Source organism: Silurus meridionalis, chromosome 18, assembly GCF_014805685.1.
Source record: "Silurus meridionalis isolate SWU-2019-XX chromosome 18, ASM1480568v1, whole genome shotgun sequence".
In the NCBI taxonomy this organism is placed as follows: domain Eukaryota; kingdom Metazoa; phylum Chordata; class Actinopteri; order Siluriformes; family Siluridae; genus Silurus; species Silurus meridionalis.
This window is the reverse complement of record NC_060901.1, coordinates 15975618-15998378: the sequence shown is the minus strand read 5'-3', so window position 1 is coordinate 15998378 and position 22761 is coordinate 15975618. Positions and strand designations below refer to the sequence as shown.

General features: G+C 39.4%; 2 protein-coding genes across 16 annotated transcripts in view; both read right to left on the bottom strand.

The window, feature by feature from the left end:
* On the bottom strand, positions 1–16582 carry aebp2 (AE binding protein 2). Its single transcript, XM_046873389.1, has 8 exons — positions 15752–16582; positions 9357–9567; positions 6158–6265; positions 5802–5988; positions 5588–5712; positions 3191–3258; positions 2766–2879; positions 1–832 (listed from the first exon to the last, which is right to left on the bottom strand). Exons 1-8 carry the CDS (start codon positions 16216–16218, stop codon positions 820–822), a joined length of 1293 nt encoding a protein of 430 aa, XP_046729345.1. The 5' UTR covers positions 16219–16582; the 3' UTR covers positions 1–819.
* Positions 16583–18892: 2310 nt separating this feature from the next.
* plekha5 (pleckstrin homology domain containing, family A member 5) overlaps positions 18893–22761 on the bottom strand; it is a 123030-nt gene continuing 119161 nt past the window's right edge. For 13 of the 15 annotated variants that reach the window (XM_046873370.1, XM_046873376.1, XM_046873374.1 and 10 more), the window contains 3 exons: positions 22293–22429; positions 21912–22024; positions 18893–19897 (listed from right to left, as the gene is read on the bottom strand). In XM_046873370.1, the coding sequence (XP_046729326.1) occupies positions 21927–22024; positions 22293–22429 (235 nt within the window). In that variant the 3' untranslated portion in view covers positions 18893–19897; positions 21912–21926. Of the gene's footprint in view, positions 19898–21906; positions 22025–22292; positions 22430–22761 lie in introns of all 15 variants that reach the window. The other 2 variants (XM_046873371.1, XM_046873372.1) reach the window with 2 other exon arrangements.

Here is a 22761-nt window from a genome sequence, read left to right as displayed (position 1 = left end):
TTCTGCATTGCTTTCTGTTTTTACTACAAAGACAGAGTTGGGATCCAGCAGTACATGGGGTGGAGTTACTCCATTACACTACAGAGCACGATCGTTATCGATCAAAAAAACCTGTTCTATGCAAGTCTAAAATGCTAGTGTTTACTGTAGCACCATTTCATTAGGATGTCTTTAGGAACCTTGGCTCGTATATAACTAGAGTAAGGTCACTATGAAAGAGCGCACACATGAACATTAACATCATCCTCATCTACTGTAACGCACACTGGAGCAGTACTCGGCTAACGCTGCAGTGAGAAAGCGGTCACTACATCTAATCTTTTCATTTCAAAATGTGTTGGAACTTTCATAGCGTTCCAAGCAAATGAACTAATCCCGCTCTCTCTCTCTCTCTCTCTCTGTGCAGTAATATTTCCTGAAGTTGGTGAAATATTACAGGTATCTACAGTACAGTAAAATTCTTCAGTACAAAAATATATTACAAATCTCCAGGCATATTTACATGGGCACTTTCTCAACAAATACATCTATACGATCTCTATAAAGCTAGTGAGGAAAGCTGTGGACAAAGGGAGAGCAATTCAACTTGAACTCGATAGTGGTATTAAGAAAAAAAAAACCAAAGCATTTTAAAAGTCTAGCACCAGTCAGAGTCCGATATTGTGCAATTTCTTCCTCTTCATAGACTGAAAACACGTTTAAAATTCTGGGCTTTAAAAAAAAAAAAAAAAAATAGAACAGTAAGAAGAATTTGAACTCCTGCCTCTAGAGATCCACAAGTCCACTTGAGTTTGAAAACATCAGCAGGCAATGGTGCTTCTAGAAAAACATCCTGAAAACAAACATTCTCAATTAGGAGGGGAGAAGAACACATTTAATCTTAGGTATACAAGGTCATAAGTTCAACACTAAACAAAATATAAACACATTTTTCTGGGCGATCAGCATCAGTAGATTTTAAAAAATTCAATTAAAAAAAATGTTTAGGTCGATTGATTCATTGGTTTTAATAAATAATTGGCACGGATAGGTGATTGCTGGAACTATTTCCAGATAATCCATACAGATAATTTTTCCTGGTTGGTTATACAATGCAAGAATGCCCCCTAGAGGCAAATCACTGATGCCAACCCAACATACAGAGGTTCACTTGGCTGAAGCAACTTACAATCATCTCATTTATACAACTGAGATCTCGGTAGCACTAGTTGGGTTTCTGAGTCCTGTGTTTAATTCCATTCAGCTTTATTTGTAGAGCGCTTTTACTGATGAACTTTGTCCCAAAGCAGCTTTACAGAGTTAAAGAAAGTGAAGGTGGAAAGTCTAAGTTTGTTCCTTATATTTATTGTACCCCTTATGAGTGAGCCAGTGGCAGCTGTAGCAAGGAAAAACTCTACCATCTGAGATGGTATGGGGAAAAAACCTTGAGAGGAACCAGACTTTAAAGGGAACCTATCCTCATCTGGGTGGCACCAAATGTTCATTAGTTTCATAACTGTTCAGTGAATGCAGAACTGTTCATGGAAATTGCAGGCCTAAGCCATTGTAGCACACTGTTTATATTAATTACAGTTTAAATCAATCTTCAAAGCTCTTGAGTTGCTCAGTAACTTCATCTTAAGGCTGTTCTTCATTACTGCAGCATCCTGACCTGAACCAGCAAGGCAAAGCAAACCAAATGAAGCAGTGCTTTTACACTTTGTGTGTGTATTAAGGGGTGTAAATGAATATGTCTACATTACTGTGAAGTTTGGATTGACCAAAGCAAATATAAAACACTGGGAGAATTGTGGATTATTGTAAATTACAGAGTGAATCAGGATCCAACTGAATCACGTGGTCCCTTTAATATATAATAATTTACTTTAATAGAGAGGTAAGACAAACAAAAAAACCCCCATCAAACCAGCCCACAATGTTTTGCCATAAGGAAAATATTAAGACTGAACGACTGATTATCTACTGCTTCTTCAGTCTTCTCAGAGAATAGTGGTGCACTTTTCTGATTTGTAAGACATTTCTGAAATAAACAAAGAATAAATCCGGAAACCTGGCAACCATGTAAACAGAACAAACACCAATTTCATTAGCATTATCTAAACAGTGTTTTGCTTCAATCTGACCAGAGAGCTGCCTTACTGAGCTACAAAATAAAACCACATTTCTACCATATTTTGGTACAAATAAAAAAAAAAAAAAAGTGTTTTTCTTCTACTGAGCCACTGGTACAAACTTTTTCCAGATACAGAGCAGCACAGATCCTCCAGCTATTGGGACACCTGAGCTTTCCTGCAATATGTAGTTATTCTCCAAACTGTAGGGACGTTTTTGGATGTGGTATAGTAAAATTGTGTTTACTTAAACTTGAAAACCCAAACCTGTTCCAGCATGGTTTGGAGTGGAAGATCTATAGAGCTCTGATCTCAACCCTAGTGAACACATTTGGAATGAATGTGAACACAGGCTTCCTCATCTCACCTACATCAGTACCAGACTTTACTAACACCCTTGTGGTGAAGGAATTAGAAGAGCAAATTGGGACTAAATGTGGAATGAGATGCTCACCATAGTTTTGACCAGATGCTCGCAAACCTTTGGCAATACAGTGTCCAATTTAAGAGATTTGAAGCACCCAAATCAATGTGACACCATAGTGTTACATTCCTACTAGTTTGTTTATCTTCTGTGTACCTACACATGGTTACTTTCTCATAGAATGTTAATATGGAATAAATGACCTGGAAAAACTGTACTGTGCAACTGACCTGTAGATGTTGGGGTCCAGAAGCACAGCTGTGTCCTGAGGCAGCTGTGAGAGATGTACCACTTTGGTTTTCATCTGTGGTCGGTCACTCTCACTCACCCATGAGTCTGGCAGTCTGAGGGAGAAACAGACAGAAGCACTTCCTCAATGTTTTATGAATGTAAATTAGACTGAACAATAACTCTAATCCTATGAAACTCTCTTTGTCTACCTCTACACTGCCATCAGAGCTCAGATCAGACATGTTTTAATCAGTCAGATAGTAATGATCCGAATGTGATACCAGTGCAAAAAAAAAAAACTCATCAAGGCCGTGTGATCTTAATCCATGAAAGTGTACAAAATGACGTGCTCATTAGTAAAGGTGGAAGAGAGGCGATGCATTTCTGTTCACCTGCCGAGACTGATAGACTGCTCTGTACTCACATGTCCTCTGGAGTCCAGTGGAGCAGCACCTTCACCTTCCCTGAATCCTCCTTCCGTCTTGCAATGACCTATTGATTCAATACAAACAGCATGTTGTTGGTGTTTAATAGAGCTGAGGATATTTATGAAAGCTTGTGAGCGATATTGAGTGGATAAGCAGAAAGTAGCAGAAAGTTCCAGTGCTGGGATTATGTACTTTTGTACAGGGGAAAAAATACGATCTGTTTGCATCTTTTTTTTTTTTTGATGGTTCCCTTTAATTCCTATAACGCCAACTATTGAAGCTTTGTTTCAAAAGATCTGACTATCAGCCTACATAGCACTTTTCCAACAAAGAATTTCTCACTACAAATCACAACATTAAATTTGCAACAATAAATAAAAAAAAACTCTCCTCACTACTGCAGATACAGATTTTCTTTTTTTTTTTTTTTTGCATGTTTCACACTTTAATGTTTCAGATCATCAAACTAATTTAAATATTAGTAAAATATAACACAAGTGAACACAACATGCAGTTTTTAAATGAAGATTTTTATTTTTGAAGGAAAACGAATTCCAAAACTACATGGCCCTGTGTGAAAGTATTTGCTTCCCCTGTTTAAACTGTGGTTTATCACACCTGAGTTCAATTTATCTCGCCACACCCAGGCCTGATTACTGCCACACCGGTTCACAATCAAGAAATCTCTTAAACAGGACCTGCCTGATAAAGTGAAGTAGACCAAAAGATCCTTAAAAGCTACCTTCCCAGGAGTGGCCGGCCGACCAAAATTACCCCAAGACCCCAGCAACGACTCATCCAAGAGGTCACAAAAGACCCCACAACAACATCCAAAGAACTGGCAAAAATGGTCTGCATGGCAGAGTTCCAAGATGAAAACCTCTGCTGAGCAAAAAGAACATATAGGTTCGTTTCAGTTTTGCCAGAAAACATCTTGATGATCCCCAAGACTTTTGGAAAAAAAATACTCTGTGGATTGACGAGACGAAAGTTTTTGGAAGGTGTGTGTCCCATTACGTCTGGCGTAAAAGTAACACCGCATATCAGAAAAAGAACATCATAGCAACAGTTAAATATGGTGGTGGTAGTGTGATGGTCTGGGGCTGTTTTGCTGCTTAAGGACCTGGAAGACTTGCTGTGATAAATGGAACCCTGAATTGAGCAGTTTACCAAAAAATCCTGAAGGAGCATGTCCGGCCATCTGTTCGTGACCTCAAGCTGTAACGAACTTGGGTTCGGCAGCAGGACAATAATCCAAAACACACCAGCAAGTCCACCTCTGACTGGCTGAACAAAAACAAAATGTAGATTTTGGAGTGGCCTAGTCAAAGTCCTGACCTGAATCTTATTGAGATGCTGTGGCATGACCTTAAAAAGGCAGTTCATGCTCGAAAACCCTCCAATGTGTCTGAATTACAAGAATTCTGCATAGATGAGTGACCAAAATTCCTCCACAGCGCTGTAACAGACTCACTGCAAGTTATCACAAACGCTTGATTGCAGTTGTTGCTGCTAAGGGTGTCCCAAACAGTTATTAGGTTTAGGGGGCAAACACTTTTTCACACAGGGCCATGTAGTTTTGAATTTTGTTTTCGCTCAATAATAAAAAGATTGCTGAAACTGTTGGGAAAAAATCCATACAAATTATTTTTTTTTCAGCTTGAGTGTGTTGCTGGAGTGGCTGAGTAGGTCTGCTGTCATTATAGCGCCCTCTAGAGGCGAATCACTGACACCACGTGCTGTTTGATGAAAGGAGAGTGCTATTTTATATTTATGAATTATTATTATTATTATATATATACATACACATACACACAATCAATATATTTACATTTATTTCATTTAGCACATTTTTATGATGCAGTACTTTTCTATTACTGTTTTATTTTTGTAATAAAAGTTCATTAATATTTTACATGCAGTATTTTGTTTTTTATTTTAGATCATCCAGTGTTGATTTAAAAAACTAGTAGTTGATTAGTCGGTTATCTTTAAAAAAAAAAAGCATTTTATTTGGCAGTCCATATATCCCAATATCCTGAACATGACACTTCTAGAGCAATATAGCTCTGTCCTTTGGTTCATTCTGTGCTCTGTGGCTCACTTGCAACAACAAAATTGCTGCCTGTAATCCATAAAACTCATTTCTGGTTCACTTCTTTCAGTTGGGTCAAGTCAGGTTCGAACCACTTTCTCAGAACAGGCCACTCACCAGCTGAACGGAACAAATCTGACACAAAGCAAACTGTCGAGAGCAGCAAAGGCAACGTGAAGCTGCTGAGAGGTGTGTTTAAAAGCATTCATCCCACTGGCACCTTTTTGCCTCGTTTCGTGTATAACAAATACAGACTTTAGGGATGGATGAATGCATGGCTCATGTATTGTGCACTCACCGTGCTGTGAAACACCACGCTGTGGCCCTTGCCCTGGCTCTCAATGTGGGTTGCTAAATTGAGACAGATGGCACGATGACGGATGGCATCCATCGTTTGTGCGTCAAAGAAGTCGTGTGGCCGAGCTGGAACAGGCGGTTTGAGTTAAAAATGAGGAACATAAAAGAGGAACATAAAAGATAAGACAAACCAGCACCAAGACCCTGATACATACGCAATGATCTCCTGCATTTGTTCTTTAGTTTCCTCCGTTTGCTCATGCCAGCTTTAGAGGGCGACTCCTCCTTCAGCTTGGCCTGGCTGGACAGTTTGGATGAGTTCTGTGAGCTGAAGTGGGTGGGTACGTGACGTGCTAGTCCTCCCTGCGAGGCAAAAGTGGCATTGCATCCACCCACTACACACTGAAAAAGAACAAGTAAATAAAACCAGACGAAAGCATGAAATAACACAGACAGTATTTGAGGACGTGTAAAAGAGTGAGCCTCTTGGTGTACAGGTGTTTTGGCTCTGTAGATTATACCAAGCTGCGTAATGTTCCTGCATTAAATAATCCACAGAACAAAGTCATACCTTGAAAGGTTTATCACCACTGTGGGAAAGCATGTGTCTCTGTAGCCAGCTCTGGCTGGTGGAGGGTGTGTTGTACACCTTACAGCCCTTCCACAGACACACAAACACCTACCACAAAAAAAAACAAAAAAACACCCATACGCACATTTAGTATATAGAATATATTAAACGTTGCGATATATTATCTATATATAAAGATTGATAAGTGTGACATCACATCACTGTGTCATGACATCACTAGAGATATTGTGAGCATAGTAACATCTAAAACGCTGTGTTGCAACCCAGTGTTCAGCTGTAAAAGTATGGCTACAGAGTTGCAAGAACATTATAGGGAAAATGTCTGTAAATGTGACACTGTTATTTATTTGCCCTTAAGTGCAACTTTCCAAATTTACAGCTTTACATATTACATACAGATTTAAATTTCTATATATTTTAGAGGTCAACCGATTAATTGGTTTTGTCGAATAATCGGCACCGATATCTGGAACTATCTGCAAAAATCTATACCAATAGTTTTTCCGGTTTGCATTATACAGTACAAGATCAACCTCTAGAGGCAAATCACTGATGCCATGTGCGTTTCTTTTTTTTTTTTTTTAGTGTTTAATATTTTTTTTTAATGTAACTGTTTATATATCATTTATCACATTTTCATGATACAGTACTTTTTTGTTTTTTTACGATAGGTCGATTAATCGGTTATCAGCACAGGTACAATCCAACCTACTTATCTACCTATCTACCTATCTACCTATCTATCTATCTATCTATCTATCTATCTATCTATCTATCATACAGTGCATTATAAAAACAATATATATTACATAAACAACACACACAAAGAATCTCTGACACCAGCATATATTCATATACACATACACACAAACACACACGTGTGTAGCTGTTGACACATATTTGAAGGATGTTGTGTAAAGTCTCTCGAAGGAACACAAATGTTTAACATTGTTCAGTTGTGGCCATGCTACACCAACAATAAAACATCATTTTCCTATGTAATATTTAACATCAGCTGTTATTTTCTGGGCGAGTTTCAATGCCAGTATGGCAGATGGACATTAATAACGGCCTACTAGTATATGGGTCAGGCCCTAGTAGTGACGGCCTTACTATCTATAACTCAAGCTCACTTTTTAGGTGAAAACAAATAAAAGAAACAAACAAGTATGAAACAAGGAAATCCAAAAAAACCCCACAAATGTACAGTAAATCAACTTGGTCTGAATATGAACACATTTACAGTGGACCTGATTTTATTTTTGGAACATCCTCAATCCCCAATGTATTTGAAATAAGCAGTTATAAATAATAATAATACTTTAGACAACTGTAAGAAATGATGAAGTGCATTAAACTGATTATTTCATACCACATGAGTTCATGACAAATACAGTTGTATGCAGATGTTTAGGAACCCCCGACAAAGTCCATGATTTTCTTTTATAAATATTTGGGTGTTTGGATCAGCAATTTCATTTTGATCTATCAAATAACTGAAGGACACAGTAATATTTCAGTAGTGAAATGAGGTTTATTGGATTAACAGAAAATGTGCAATATGCATAAAAAAATGAAATTAGACAGGTGGATAAACTTGTCATTTTGTTAATTTGAATACCTGTAACTACTAAGCACTGATTAATTGGAACACACAATAGGTTTGGTGAGCTGATTAAGCCTTGAACTTCATAGACAGGTGCATCCCATCTTGAAAAAAGGTATTTGAGGTGGCCGATTGCAAGCTGTTGTTCTCTTTGACTCTCCTCAGAAAAGTGGCAACATGGGGGTCTCAAAACAACTCTCAAATTACCTGAAACCAAAGATTGTTCAATATTATGGTTTAGGGGAAGGCTACAAAAAGTTATCGCAGAGATATAAGCTGTCAGTGTCCACTGTGAGGAACATAGTGAGGAAATGGAAGACCACAGGCACAGTTCTTGTTAAGGCCAGAAGTGGCAGGCCACATAAAATATTGGAGTGGCAAAGGCGAAGGTGAGAATGGTCAAAAACAGCCCACAGACCACCTACAAAAAAGATCTACAACATCAACTTGCTGCAGATGGTGTCACTGTGCATCGTTCAACAATTCGCTGCACGTTGCACAAGGAGAAGCTGTATGGGAGAGTGATGGAAAGAAGGCTTTTCTGCACACACGCCACAAACGGAGTCCCTTGAGGTACGCAAACGCACATTTTGACAAGCCAGCTTCATTTTGGAATAAGGTGCTGTGGACTGATGAAACAAGATTGAGTTATTTTGTCATAACAAGGGGTGTTATGCATGGCGGCAAAATAAAACAGCGTTTCAAGAAAAACACTTGCTACCCACAGTAAAATTTGAGCGAGGTTCCATCATGCTGTGGGGCCAGTGCCGGTACTGGGAATCTGGTTAAAGTTGAGGGTTGCATGGATTCTACTCAATATCAGCAAATTCTTGAGAATAATGTTGAGGAATCAGTCACAAAGTTGAAGTTACCCCAGGGATGGATATTTCAACAAGACAACGACCAAAAACACTGCTGAAAATCTACTTGGGCATTTATGCAGAGGTACAAGTACAATGTTCTGGAATGGCCATTCCAGCCCCCAGACCTAAATGTCATTGAACATCTGTGGGGTGATTTGAAGCGGCTGTCCATGCTCAGCAACCATCAAACCTAACTGAATTGGAGATGTTTTGTAAGGAGGAATGGTCCAAAATACATTTATCCAGAATCCAGGCACTCATTACAGGCTATAGGAAGCATCTAGAGGCTGTTATTTCTGCTAAAGGAGGCTCTACTAAATATTGATATGGTTTTTCTGTTGGTGTGCCCGAATTTATGCACCTGTCTAATTTCGTTTTGATGCATATTACGCATTTTCTGTTAATCTAATAAACCTCATTTCACTACTGAAATATTACTGTGTCCTTTAGTTATTTGATAGATCAAAATGAAATTGCTGATCCAAACACCCAAATATTTATAAATGAAAATCATGGGCATTGTCAGGAATTCCTAAACTTTTGCATACAACTGTAAAAAAGCTGAAGCATGTGTGGGCAATGTAAAGGATGAAAGACGCAGTAAAGGGTAAAAAGAAAGCTAGCCTAGCAGAGATAGCATTAAAGAAACATTTTTATTTTTTTATTTAAGAAAGACTAAGAAAAATGAAAATTGTAAATTGTTACTGACCCCTCCACGCTGACCATCCACGTGGACTGAGCGGATGTGTTCTGCCAAGTCTGGGCTACTGGTGAAGAGCAGAGGGCACTGATCCCAACAGCAGGGATATGATGAACCTTTGGTAGATGCTGGAGCTGCTCCCCCGTGGCCGTTCATCATGGCCGGTGTGGAGCGTCCACTGGACGCTGTGCTCTCCATGTCCATCAAGGTGCTGCTGATACTAAAAAACATATACAGAGACTTACACGATCAGAAAAGCAGGTGTGTGTTAGTGTTTAGATGAAATAGACGAGTTCACACTAACTACGAACACAGACATCCAGTTTATGTTGCATTTGTGTCACATAGCAACAATTTAGGGACAAGTAACATGATTTGCGATTTTCTCAATTCTGTGCAAATTATGTATAAAGCAATAAAATGACAAACCCAAACAACTTGTATGAATGATTGTTTTCTGATTGTGTCCGGTATAATTTCAGTCCCCATTCACAAATTAAGGTCATGTCCACACTAATAAGTTTTTGTTTAAAAATGCATAATTTTCTCTCCATTTTGGCTGTACATCCACACCGAGACCCTGCATTCAGTCAACAAAAACTCTAAAGTGAATAAATTTGAAAACATGTTTTCACTTTGCAGTATGGACTGTGAAAACAGAGGCTTTCAAAACCGTTGACGCATTTTTACTCATTTAGTAAATAAACAGAAGGCGGAAATGATGCAGGTCAAAGCAGTTTAGGCTTTGCTTACGTGAAGTATAGGCATGCAATCGTTTCAGACGTTTCGGTGTGGATGAACAACTTATGGGAAATGATTGAACATGACAGTGTGGCCTTAGTTCCCTTCTGCAGTTATGTCCTTGGAAGAAAAAGGCAGAACTGTAGTTACTTGGAAACTTCTTTCCAAGTTTTCTGCTGTTTGGAGTACCAGTGTTTATCCGTTGTTCCATTCATATTCAGCACTCTGGATCACCCCTCATTAATCTCGATAACCCTACCTCACAACCCTACCACACGGAAGTCTGCAGGAGGAGACAACATTTCTGGCAAAGTGCTCAGGGAATGTGCAGAACAGCTAGCCGATGTCTTTACTGACATTTTCAACATCTCCCTGATCAGCGCCTTGTTCCTACGTGGTTCAAGACAACCACCACTGTCCCTGTGCCAAAGAAGTCTACAGTCTCCTGCCGTAATGATTATCGCTCCGTCGCACTTACACCCATCACAATGAAGTGTTTTGAGAGGCTGGCATGAAGCACGTCAAGACCCAGCTACCACCCTCACTGGACCCCATGCAGTTTGCGTATCGTCCAAACTGTTCCACGGAAAATGCCATCTCCACGACCCTCCATCTGGCCATTACCCACCTGCACAATAAGGACACATACGTACGAATGCAACAGCAGTTTAGCATTGAACACAATCATAACTCAGCACCTGAGCCTACTGGACCTGAACACCTCCATCTGCAAGTGGATCCTGGACTTCCTGACTGAGAGAGACCCCAGTCAGTCCTAGATCGGGAACAGCATCTCCAGCACCAACACACTGAGAACAGACCCACTGAGAACAGGCCCCTCAGAGCTGTGTGCTCAGTCCACTGCTGTTCACTCTGCTGACTCGCGACTGTGTAGCAATGCACAGCTCAACCCACATCATCAAGTTCCCGGATGACACGACTGTGGTGGGTCTCATCAGCAAGAACGACGAGTCAACATACAGAGAGGAAGTGCAACAGCTAACTAGCCTGGTGTAGAGCCAACAACCGGTCTCTGAACGTTCACAAAACCAAAGAGATTGTTAATGACTTTAGAAGAGCACAGAGCGACCATTCTCTACTGATCATTCATGGATCCTCCGTGGAGATCGTCAAGAGCACCAAATTCCTTGGGGCTCTTCTAGCGAAGACCTTCACCTGGTCACTCAACACCAGCTCCATCAGCAAGAAAGCCCAGCAGCGTCTCAACTTCCTGACCATGTTCTACCGAGGGACCATCAAGAGCATCCTGAGCAGGTGCATCACTGCCTGGTTTAGGTCTCGAATTGCAAGACCCTACAGAGGATCGTAAGGACGGCTGAGAGGATCATTAGTCTCTCTCCCCTCTATCACAGACATTTACACCACACGCTGCATCCGCAAAAGCCAATAGCATTGTGAAAACCCCTCACACACACACTCTTCACTCTCCTACCATCAGGACAGAGGTTCTGAAGTATTCGGGTCTCACATCCAGACTGTCTTTGCCCTCAAGCCATCAGGCTCCTCAACACACAGAACTAAACTCAGAAACACACACACACACACCCCAACTGTGTGTTACTGAACTGAACTGGTAGGAGCTATTATGTGTTTTGTGTATCTGTCCCACACTGTCGTGTATTGTCTGGTCTTTTGTCTTGCACTCGGTTGCACGCAATGCACTATGTGACTCAGACAACTTACTTATTCCTTAGTTCTGCTTTCTGTTATGTAGCTCTATGTTGTGTGATGTAGCGCTATGTTATTTTTTTGTAGCACCAGGGTTCTGGAGAAATGTTGTCGCATTTCACATAAAATCAAGATAACACCACAGCATGAGACTGAACATTCTGCTGGTTGGCTTTTGTATAATGCTACAAGAGTAACTGCTTGATTCACAAACAGGCAGAAATGCAGGTCAGAATTGGGAGACCTCGAGGTCCAGGACAGATAATCCCCATCGCTCATCACAAAGGACCTGTGAGATGAAAGTTCTGTCCTAGAAGTATAAAACTGGGAACTGCAGTAGAGAGCTGATGGTCAAGGGAGATTTGGGAACCTGCTGCAGGACTGTGGGGTGGTTCACAGGATCAATAATTAATTCAATTCAGTCAAAAAACTGAGGTGGTATGAGGAAAAAACCTTGAGAGAAACCAGACTCAAAACAGAACCCATCCTCATCTGGGTTACACCGAATGTCCATTCATCATAGTTTTGGTCACAAATCTGCAAACCAAAAGTTGGCATTTATGAAAGTTGGCATAGCAGAGAAAAGCACTGCTAGCAGCTTCGGTGATGAAGGGAGTGGGTTGTGGGTTAGCAACAGTTGTGAGGGAAAAATGGGCGGGCTGCACCACTGTGAAACGTGCCTTCTTGCCCCTCTCTAAGACAAAACAATGCCAACAGGAAGAATGAAGCCACATGAAAAGGAGAATAGGCTTTTAGAGGAGGCTGTGCCTCTGTCATGCTTTTATTCACTCATATTTTAACAGAGGAATAGAAGAGTTCCAGAAGCTTCCCATCACCAAAACCACCCACAGGGTTTACAAACGCTACACGGGTCACGGTTTATACAGATCGCTTAAACTCTGCAGGTTTTCTTGGACTTAAACCAGTAAAACTGTGGTACCAATCAGTTAGAATAATATACCCTGGCTTTAGAACAGGAAATCAATTAATATAAAAAGCATTAAGCATTTAATAAAGGATTTACTACTGAGGCAAATCTCAGCGTCAGTAGTAACAGCTAAGTAATTTTCATCTTATTAAATGATGTGATATCTTGACCACAATATCGCAATACAAATGTTTCAATTTTAATATTCACTACAGTTGTTGATTATGTTATACAATTAACAAAGATGTTGATTACCCTATATATTATATATTTGTCTATTTTTTATTTTCAATCAGGATTTCAGTCATTTGCAGTAACTAAAACGATATAAATCAGTATATCATTTTATTTCATTATAGATAAGTAGTTATTTCCCCACACTTTAAGAAAACCTAGAAACCTGTTTATTCAGAATGTAAATGATCTGTTACTATTACTACTAATAATATCTATCTTTTCAGTCCATTTATGCAACTTGGTACAGCAACTATTTTGTTTATGAAGACTGAAAAAAAAATCATTTTAAGAATAGACAGTAATGTGCCTATAGTCAATTAATGTTAAACCAAAACATTACAAATTTCTAACATCTCCTTTTTCCTGAATTACATAAAACTGTACAGTGACTGATAAGCAGGCGGAGGCCATATTCTTTACACCGACATGCGTTTCATCAGCGTTTTTACCGACAGCCGCTTCTGAATGAGGAATTTGAGACCACATTCCAAAAGATGCAACAAACATTCCAAGACTGGAGTTTTTTGTTTTGTACACTATGCAAATTACATTTGGAGTGAGTGAAAAAAAAAACTTCATTATGTTACATATGCAAGTGAATCCAGAGAAAAGGGTCTCTTAAGGGTACACTTTGTGATGAATATTATTGAGTGCACAGGTGCAGGATATCACATTTCAGCGCATTCATTCTTACAGTTCCTAAGAACCAGTAAACTGGTGTCCACATTATTTAGAAAGCATCTTCCTCATAAATATTAAGGAGCAGCTTCTGGAAATCATTTGACACCAATGTTCCAGAGGCAGAAGAAGTATCCTACAAACAACTAGCAAAAGTAGGTTTTGTAAATTGTCCAAACTGGCTCAAAATATAAGTAGGGGGCGGCAAAAGGGTGTAAGTAGGTTCAGAACTACCAATCATGTGACAGTGTAGGAGTCGAATGGTGCCCCCGTGAACATCTCATCAGATTGAAACCCCCCTGTGATTGCTGTCATATTAAACTCCACTCTTCTGAAAAGGCTTTCCACTACATTTTAGAGTGTAGTTGTGTGAATCTATATTCGATCATCTACAAAAGCATTAATGAGATCAGACTGGTGGTGGTGAGGAAGACTCGAGTTAAACCAATGAGATTTTCAGGGCTCTGTGAAGCACATGAGTTCTTCCACTTCAACCTCAACACACCATGTCTTTATTAATCATTATCATGCTGGAACAGTACTTGGGTCTCAGATCCAAATAAAAATGAATTATAATGCTACAATATACAAAGACATTCGATATAATTTTGCGATTAAAACGAAGTAGCATTGTGGAGAAGAATCAGGTGTCCATGCACATTTGGCCATGAAGTACATCATAACAGCTTAGTGAAAGTCACAGGGCAGTAGATCACATTCAACTCAAACCCCAATCAAAACTCAAGCCCAGTATGTAGTTATAAATAGTTTTGTGTAGATTCAACACATTGCGAGTTCTAATCAATGGTTGAGGAGTTAAAGAGCAGCTTCAAACTGCCGGAAACTACTACAGTGAAAAACTTGAAAACAGACGTGTTAAACTCCCCAGTATTACCTCCCAGGCCGCTTCCAGCCTTCTGATCCATTATACCCGGCCTGCGAGGTAATATATTTCTCTTATATCAGTTTCTACACCTTATTCCTGAAACAATGTCCTATCTCTGCCTATAACCTGCTCAAACCCCCTGCATGTTGGAGATCCATATTTGTGGGAGTCACTGATGCACACTTTCACTCTATCCTGAGAGTCACACCAGGCACAGAACCTCTGGATGAAGTTGTCTTCAATTGGAGACCGCTCTGTGCAGCTGGGGACCGTTCCGCCTAAAGACCCAATAAATTACTGAGAAACTCAAGAACTTTAAGGATGGATGTGGACTGTAAAATCTACAGTCTACTACAATGACTCAGGACCACAGGTTGCATTTACTTGCCCATCACTGCACAACTTAATGATAGAACTGTAATGGATTGGGTGCCACCCAGATGAGCATGGTTTCCTCTCAAGGCTTCTTCTTCATGCCATCTCAGGGAGTTTTTCCTTGCCCACAGACACCACTGACTTACACAATTATAAGGAACAAACGCATAGATTTCTTTTAATTGAATTAAAGCGATTTCGAGACTCTCTCCATAGTTAAAAGCGACATACAAATAAAAATAAATTGAACCACATCCCAAGCGTAAATGAACTGACAGCTCAAAAAACAACAATGCCAAGTAACTCGTTGGTCCAAAGGTGCCCAAGAGCAGAATGTACTGCTTTTGGCAGATGTCCTCATCCAGAGTGACTTACAGTTAATTACTGAGCAGTGATGGGTTAAGGGTCTTGCTCGAGGGTCCAGCAGTGACAGCTTGGCTGAGCTGGGAATTGAACTCGCAACCTTCCTATCAGTCCACTTTCTAATTACTGGTTTTATTTTCGAATTAATTCTGTATCCAGTCCGTCTTGTTTATTACACGGTGACACCGTTTCTTCTACTTAGACCCAGCACTTCATTCTGGCCCCCTTTATGATGAACCCCCAAGGATGTAGAGATGCACTAAAATAAAAACAAAAACAAGACCCTAAATAAACAAACAAAGACTAATGATAAACACGCGTGGCAGTGATGAGGATTTCTCCTGCAGCAGTGCTGATCTACAGCAGGGGTAAGTAAGCAGGTGGTGGTGGAGGTCATGATGCATGGTGGTGGGGACTTTACAGAGATGTGCAGTAGTAAAAAACAGAGTGTGTGTGTGTGTTACACCGGGGGAAGTGTGTTAAGTGACGGCAGGGTAAAATACAGACCTGTCCTCGGAGTCGATGCGGCTGAGCGGCTCTCCGTCGGAGGAGGAGATCTCCACACTCGCCCTGCGCTTTAACTCGGTGCCCGTTTTGTCTTCGGGCTTCCTCGCGGCGCAGTCGAGCGGAGAGGACACGTTCTCCTCCTCCCTTTGTTCTTGCCTCGGCTCCCCCGTCACGTCGGCCGAGCTCTCCGCAGCGCGTTTCAGCTCAGGCGCGTCCGACTCCGTGTCCATCTCCTTCTCCTCCTGTCCGTCTCCGCTCAGTCCTTCGTCGTTGGACGGGGTTCCGTCGGACTCGTCGGAAGCCGTGGTCTTCTCCTCGCCATTCTCGTCCATCTTTACAGCCTCGCTCTCAGCCGGTTCCTGATCCGGAGCGCGCGGGGCCTCTGGGCTCGACGTGCCCTTCTGCTCGTCGCCGGGGTTCGGGGAGTCCTGCTCAGATGTCTCGGAAGCCATGCCGGACTTTAACATTGGGTCGCGGAACTCAGTGCTGAAAGTTTCGGGGACAGGAAGGAGAAAGGAAATCACTCGTCGTCGGGCCGCTACCAGGCGAGCGCACAGCAAAGGGACATAAGGGGCGGCGCTTACGCGATGACGTAGCGCTCCGGTGCCTCCACGTGGTGGTTAAACGCTGCCTCGGTCAAACGTGCAGCAAAATACAGAACAGGAACTCGAAGATATCCGACTTCCCAGTTAAGAAAGATGGCGTTCCAGTGGCTGGCTTTCAGACTTGTAATTCTTTTTTTACCTTATTGTAAGACAAAAAAACTTTACATTCATATTATAATAAAATATCGTAAATATAATACTGAAACATTTGATAAAAAAAATAAAAATAAAAGGAGGATACGCGTACATGGTTACAACAAAAAGGAGGAGTTTAGATATTTGAGTATTTTATAAGCTTTCTGGCTTCAGAACTTAGTTTTTTTTATCCAAGTAAAAAATATCCCTTTTCGTTATCTCAATTTTAGAACCAGTCAACACTGTAAATAAACATTCAACCTCAACCCAAAAAATTTAACACATACCGAAAAAAAATATGTATAACATCATATATAAAATCAGTTTTGTATCGCTTTAGGAACTGGTTTGTTGCACATATATATATACTTATTTAGTGAAACAATAATTTTATATTATAAATCAATTTTCAGTTGATATTCTCAAAACGTTTATTTCAGAAATACTTATAACGAAATGTTTTGGGACAATAAATCAACCATCTGAACAATGTGTTATTACCATTTCTATCTGTACTCCGACTCGTAATTCATGTATTCGGAAAAACTGTTTGGTGACGTCACTTAAACATGGCGGCGCTTGTGGTGCAAAATAAACCAGAGCGCAATAAAAATAAAACAGAGCGCAATAGTGGGTCTGGTTTAAAACACTGTCTGATTCACGGATGACTAAAATGTAAATGATCTTTCTGCACTTCTGTTTTTTTTAATTAAAACAACTGCATCAATAACCCCAGATCATTACATCCTCTTATAGAAATAAAGATACAAGATTCTTATTTTTCACAAATAAAGTTATATACCGAATACAACTTGCACTGAAATGTAAACCTGATCGGCTGCTCATAAAATTGTGCATTAGATAAAAAAAAGAAAAAAAAAGAAAACATAAGGGAACATATGACAAAATATATTAGATGATAAACTGGTAGTAAATAAATATAATGCATATAATAACACGCTAATTATACACAATTTCCACTGTATTCCAGTTTGTCCATTTTTTTTGTCTACGCCAGAAGACTGAAATGTAGAGTCTTTGTTGTGATGCAGATTTATAAAGTGAAAGTGTATATACAGTACCACACATTTTAATGGAAGATTGCTAAAGTTTTTTCCCTTTAGTTTATTAATATTTTAAATAACATACAGGTATCGTCATCATTTCACTGTTAAACACACGTAACAATAAAGCCAAGCAGAACAACAAAATTAAATAATAATAATAGAGTACAAAAAAACCCAAATCCTAAAAGTTAAAATAATACCAAAACATAACAAATGATGACACATTAAATTACAATTCCATAGAAGGAAAATGGTGGCAAACCATGTTGCCAGAAGTTTAGAAAGTTTCAAAGCACTAAACTTTGCTACAATCATGATTGCTGTAGTGTTTGTGATGGGAGCAGCCATGTTGGTTTGACGTCATTGCCTGAGCTGACTATTGAAATAGGAATTCCAAGTGTTTCTTTAAAAAGGTTTCCTGTTTGAAAGTCGGAAATTACGAGTTACAACCTACAACATTTGGGTGGTGATTTGGGCTCCACCAAATATTGATCATGAAGTAATTGCTGGCTTTGTGCAGGCCATGGGGATCAGCACTGTCCTGGAAAATCAATCCAAAAACATTTTTAAGTGAAAGTAAAGACATTTGCTTGAATAATGGAGATAAGATAGAAATGAACTGTTTATGCAACAATAAATTGTATTATTATTGTTTGTATTTTTTTATTACTAACCCTAGTTCAATTAACACCAGAGCACTATGTAGCTGCCACATAATGGACTGCTTTTTTTATTATTATTGTTATGTTAGAATACTTTATTTATCCCAGTTATTTCTTCACATATCCCAGCAATGCAGGAAGCGATGTAAAGTTAGCCATGCTACAGCACCCCTGGAACACAGAGGGTTAAGGGCCCTGCTCAAGGGTTCCAGGAGTGGCAGCTTGGGGATGCCAAAGCCTCGAACCCATGACCTTTCGATTAGCAACCCAGAGCCTTAACCGCTGAGCTAGCACATCCGCTATTTACTCACCAACCCACGAAATGTTTGGAACGTTAGTAGCTTTTACCTCCAGTTCCTCTGCAGTGCCAAATTGGCAGTAAAATTGACATCCATTTTGTGAGGACTTTGGGGTTATACATAAAGTATATGGATTCTAATAGACCTACAGGACATGACTAGGAGGTCCAGCAGGTGGCACTAAAAATCCAAAATTCCTGTGACCTTCACTATTTGTGTGTAAACTGGTTGAACATTGGCTGGTAGGATCCACTGCTGTCCAGTGAATTTATACCCGATATCGATATCCTTCTTGTTACATCATCACTACCAGGTTAATGTCCGATACAGAGCCGGTTAAATAAATAATAATAATAAAAAGACATTACAGACATCTTTTATAACAACATTTATTTCACATGATATAAAACAGATGAGATTTGCATATTGACTCCTTAGATAAGCTTTTATAATTTTATCGTACGGTGTACATTATATACAATATGATCTTTACATCTTCTACAATAAAGTTAACACCGAAACCCTGGTTATTGCTTTACATGTGCTATACTTCTCTAGATCTGGACCCCGACATGGACAGAGACCACACTAAACCAAATCTGTTTGTTTAATACTCTCTTTAATACTTTAGTTAAATATATCTCAGCCATAGAAATATAAAATGAATGTTCATGAATGTTCTGTTGGGGAAATCACAGACTAAACTTTCTTTACAAAGCTAAAATTGTGGAATCTTCATCTGCAGTGGTACAGCAGTGCTTTTAATGAGCTCATTCACACTGAACGCGTTCTGTACAGATAATATCCACATGTTACTACGTTTTTTAAAAAAGTTGTGAGGTGTTATACAGTGCAAAAGATATGAATGCTAAAACTGTGTTCTCACGGTAAACGGTAAAAGAGTCAGACTTTAAAAAAACAAAACAAAAAAAAAACAATTATAGCAGATCCTGTGCATAACTCCTGGCTATCTGAAGTAACGAGCCTGTGAGTGTGTATGTGAGAGGATGGTGCTCTAACCCACTTTCCCCCACTGAAGTGAACGTGGCTGCTCTGAATAATAAATCTGTAAATCAGTAGACCTTCCTCACAGCACTGCGTTTATCCTTTTATTAAAAAAATGCCTATTCGAACACAGAATAAACCTTGCGATCATCATAAACACAATAAAACATGAAAATATCATAAATAATAACATTAATAACTCTAAGGTAACCTGTTTGTCTAATTCTTCTGTGGCAGTTGGTTAAATAGAGCGATGGCATGATCGGCGACTGGGTTGTCGGTGTGGCCTCTCGCTGCTCTACAAGGCTGCGTTTTTGGTTCTCCTTCAGGACCACCTTTATGTGTCAGCGTTTAGGGATGTAGCTGAAGCCGCCTGGGAGCACAAACAACGAGGTGTAACATTAGCTGAAAATGCTGTTTTATCCATACCAGGTATAAAATATATATATAATATAATTATAATAACCAGCCTGATCTTAATTCTTAAATAAATTGTACTGAAAATGATTGAAAGAAGTGATTCATTCTGAAAGACTTAAATGTACTAAATATTGCTTACCGTATTTTCCAGACTATAAAGCGCACCCAAATATAAGCCGCACCCACTGAATTTGACAAAGATTTTTATTTTGACCATAAATACGCCGCACCTGTCTATAAGCCACAGGTGTCTACACTGAAACTAATGAACTTTACACAGGCTTAAATAAAAGACAGTGTCTGTTACACGGCTTGTATCTAAACAGTAGCCTACCAAGAAAGTCAATGTTCACTGTCTTCCTCCTTCCTTTCACAACAATTTCTTTCGGGAGTTTATCTTTTGGCATCGTCGTGCGTTTAAAAATCACCATCAGTGAAGCTTTTCTCCTGATGCCGTGCAGCTCAGAACACAGGTGAAGTGTGTTTTTTCATGCCCGGTTGTTTTCAGCGTGACGAATGATTCGCATTTCCTGTAGACAGTGCGAGTGAGCGGCAGGTCAAACGTCAGAGGAACATCCTCCATGTGTATGATGTGGTGCGGCCCGATTCAGTGGGAGCGCGTCTGATTTAATATAAAGAGTTTTATTGGTTCACCTGAACCCGTTCACCAATTTCATTGGTCTAATGTTATGGGGCTCAGTTGTTTGTCTTGAAGTTTGTGAAACCGGGAAAAACCCAGGAAAAATCCATAAATTAGCCGCTTCGTTGTTTAAGCCGCGGGGTTCAAAGTGTGGGGAAAAAAGTAGCGGCTTATAGTCTGGAAAAAACAGTAATTCAATTTGCTTTATACTGATCGATCTATCAAACTTGCTACGTATCTTTCAAACTCCTCTAAATGAATGTTAATAAGAAATGCTATGGTATATGATATGTTATATTCATTGAAGTGATGCAGGTATTTATCTTAATAAATAAATCCTAATCCCCCCATCATTATATCCCCTTAGCTGAAAACTCGGTGCCTTTCAACAACACAAGTGTTTTACGTTTTCAGGTCATGAAGCCCAACTGGGCTTACTGCTCATTTTTCATCATTTCATCATTATTTTTCATCTCTTTCATGTGAGAAAATCACAACAATCTAAACCATTTATATATAAACCATATATAATCATGTAGATAAAGATAAATATATATTATTTATATTTATTATTTATATATAAATAAAAGGATAAGATTTAAAGAGAAGGTAAACAGGAACAATGACAATTTTTGTACGTCTCTGTACAATGCATTTTAAATGAAGAAATAACACGTGATTGCAGTGAACACTTCCTGTTACATCATGTAGCCTGTCACATCATGCAGCTTGTTACATCATGTCACATCATGCAGCTTGTTACATCATGTAACATCATGTAGCCTGTTACATCATGTAACATCATGTAGCCTGTTACATTATGTAACATCATGTAGCCTGTCACATCATGTAACCTCATGTAGCCTGTCACATCATGTAACATCATGTAGCCTGTCACATCATGTAGCTTGTTACATCATGTAACATCATGTAGCCTGTTACATCATGTAACATCATGTAGCCTGTCACATCATGTAGCCTGTTACATCATGTAACATCATGTAGCCTGTTACATCATGTAACATCATGTAGCCTGTCACATCATGTAGCTTGTTACATTAATGACTTTAGTCTTTATTCATCAGTACATGATCAATAATTAATTAATACATGACCTTTACATACACACAGTGTTATTAAACAGAAATATACCTTTTTTTACGTTTTGCTATATGATTAGTACATCAGTTAATTAAACGCTGTATTTTTTCGTTCAGAATGCCTCTTAGATTTTGGGAAAATAACACTGTGCACTATCCCACTCAGGAATGTTCAGTTATGAATAGTTATAGATGAATTATAACAGGATAATAAACCCTTACTGTACTTTTTTTTCTCTCCCCTACACACACATGAAGTGGGAACCGTCAGGGAGGTGAGGAGGGGAGGAAGGAAGAGGAGAGGAGCTTGGAGACTGAGGCGAACTGGAAAGGCTGTTCACTGCAAACCATTCGACAAAACAAGACCATAAACAGGCACCATAAAGCTAAATATTATGACTCCATTACACAAAAACACATGCTGATGGTCAGAAAGACAAACATATACATACAATTTAGCAGTTGAAATAAGTACAGAATAAAACGGCAGAGTTTGGCAGATATGTCAAAAAAAAAAAAAATGTTTTATTCCTCTTTTACTACAGCAATTAGTCCATCCATCAGTTATTAAAATGCCAGCGTGCTTCAATCGGAGTGATTCCTCTCACCTGAAACCGTGGTGCTGTGTTTGGAGGACGTCAGGTTGTAGGACTCCTTGATTATGTGATCATGACTTTGTACAGAGAGAGATTCATCATCATCATTTTCCTCGGTGCCGACTCGTACCATTACTGCAGTCTGTACACTAACAAACATACATTTACAGTACACAGTTAAACAGTGTCCTCGACTAAAGATTTGCACAGTTTAATCACATCTGTCAAGTCTTTACTACAGTCCACTGAGAGTCAGATCGTACAGCGTGGGTGTGGGTGTGTGTGGAGCATAAGTGCGCTCTTAGAACAGCGTACAGATCCACTGAAAAACCAACAAAAATTCATTTGCAGAATGAAATTAGAATATATTAAAACAGAATTCTACCTTTACACAATATTCCAGACATTGTTAAATATTTAAATCCCTGCTGTCGAGATGCTCCTGTGTTGGTCACATTTCTATTCACAAAGTTATCATAAT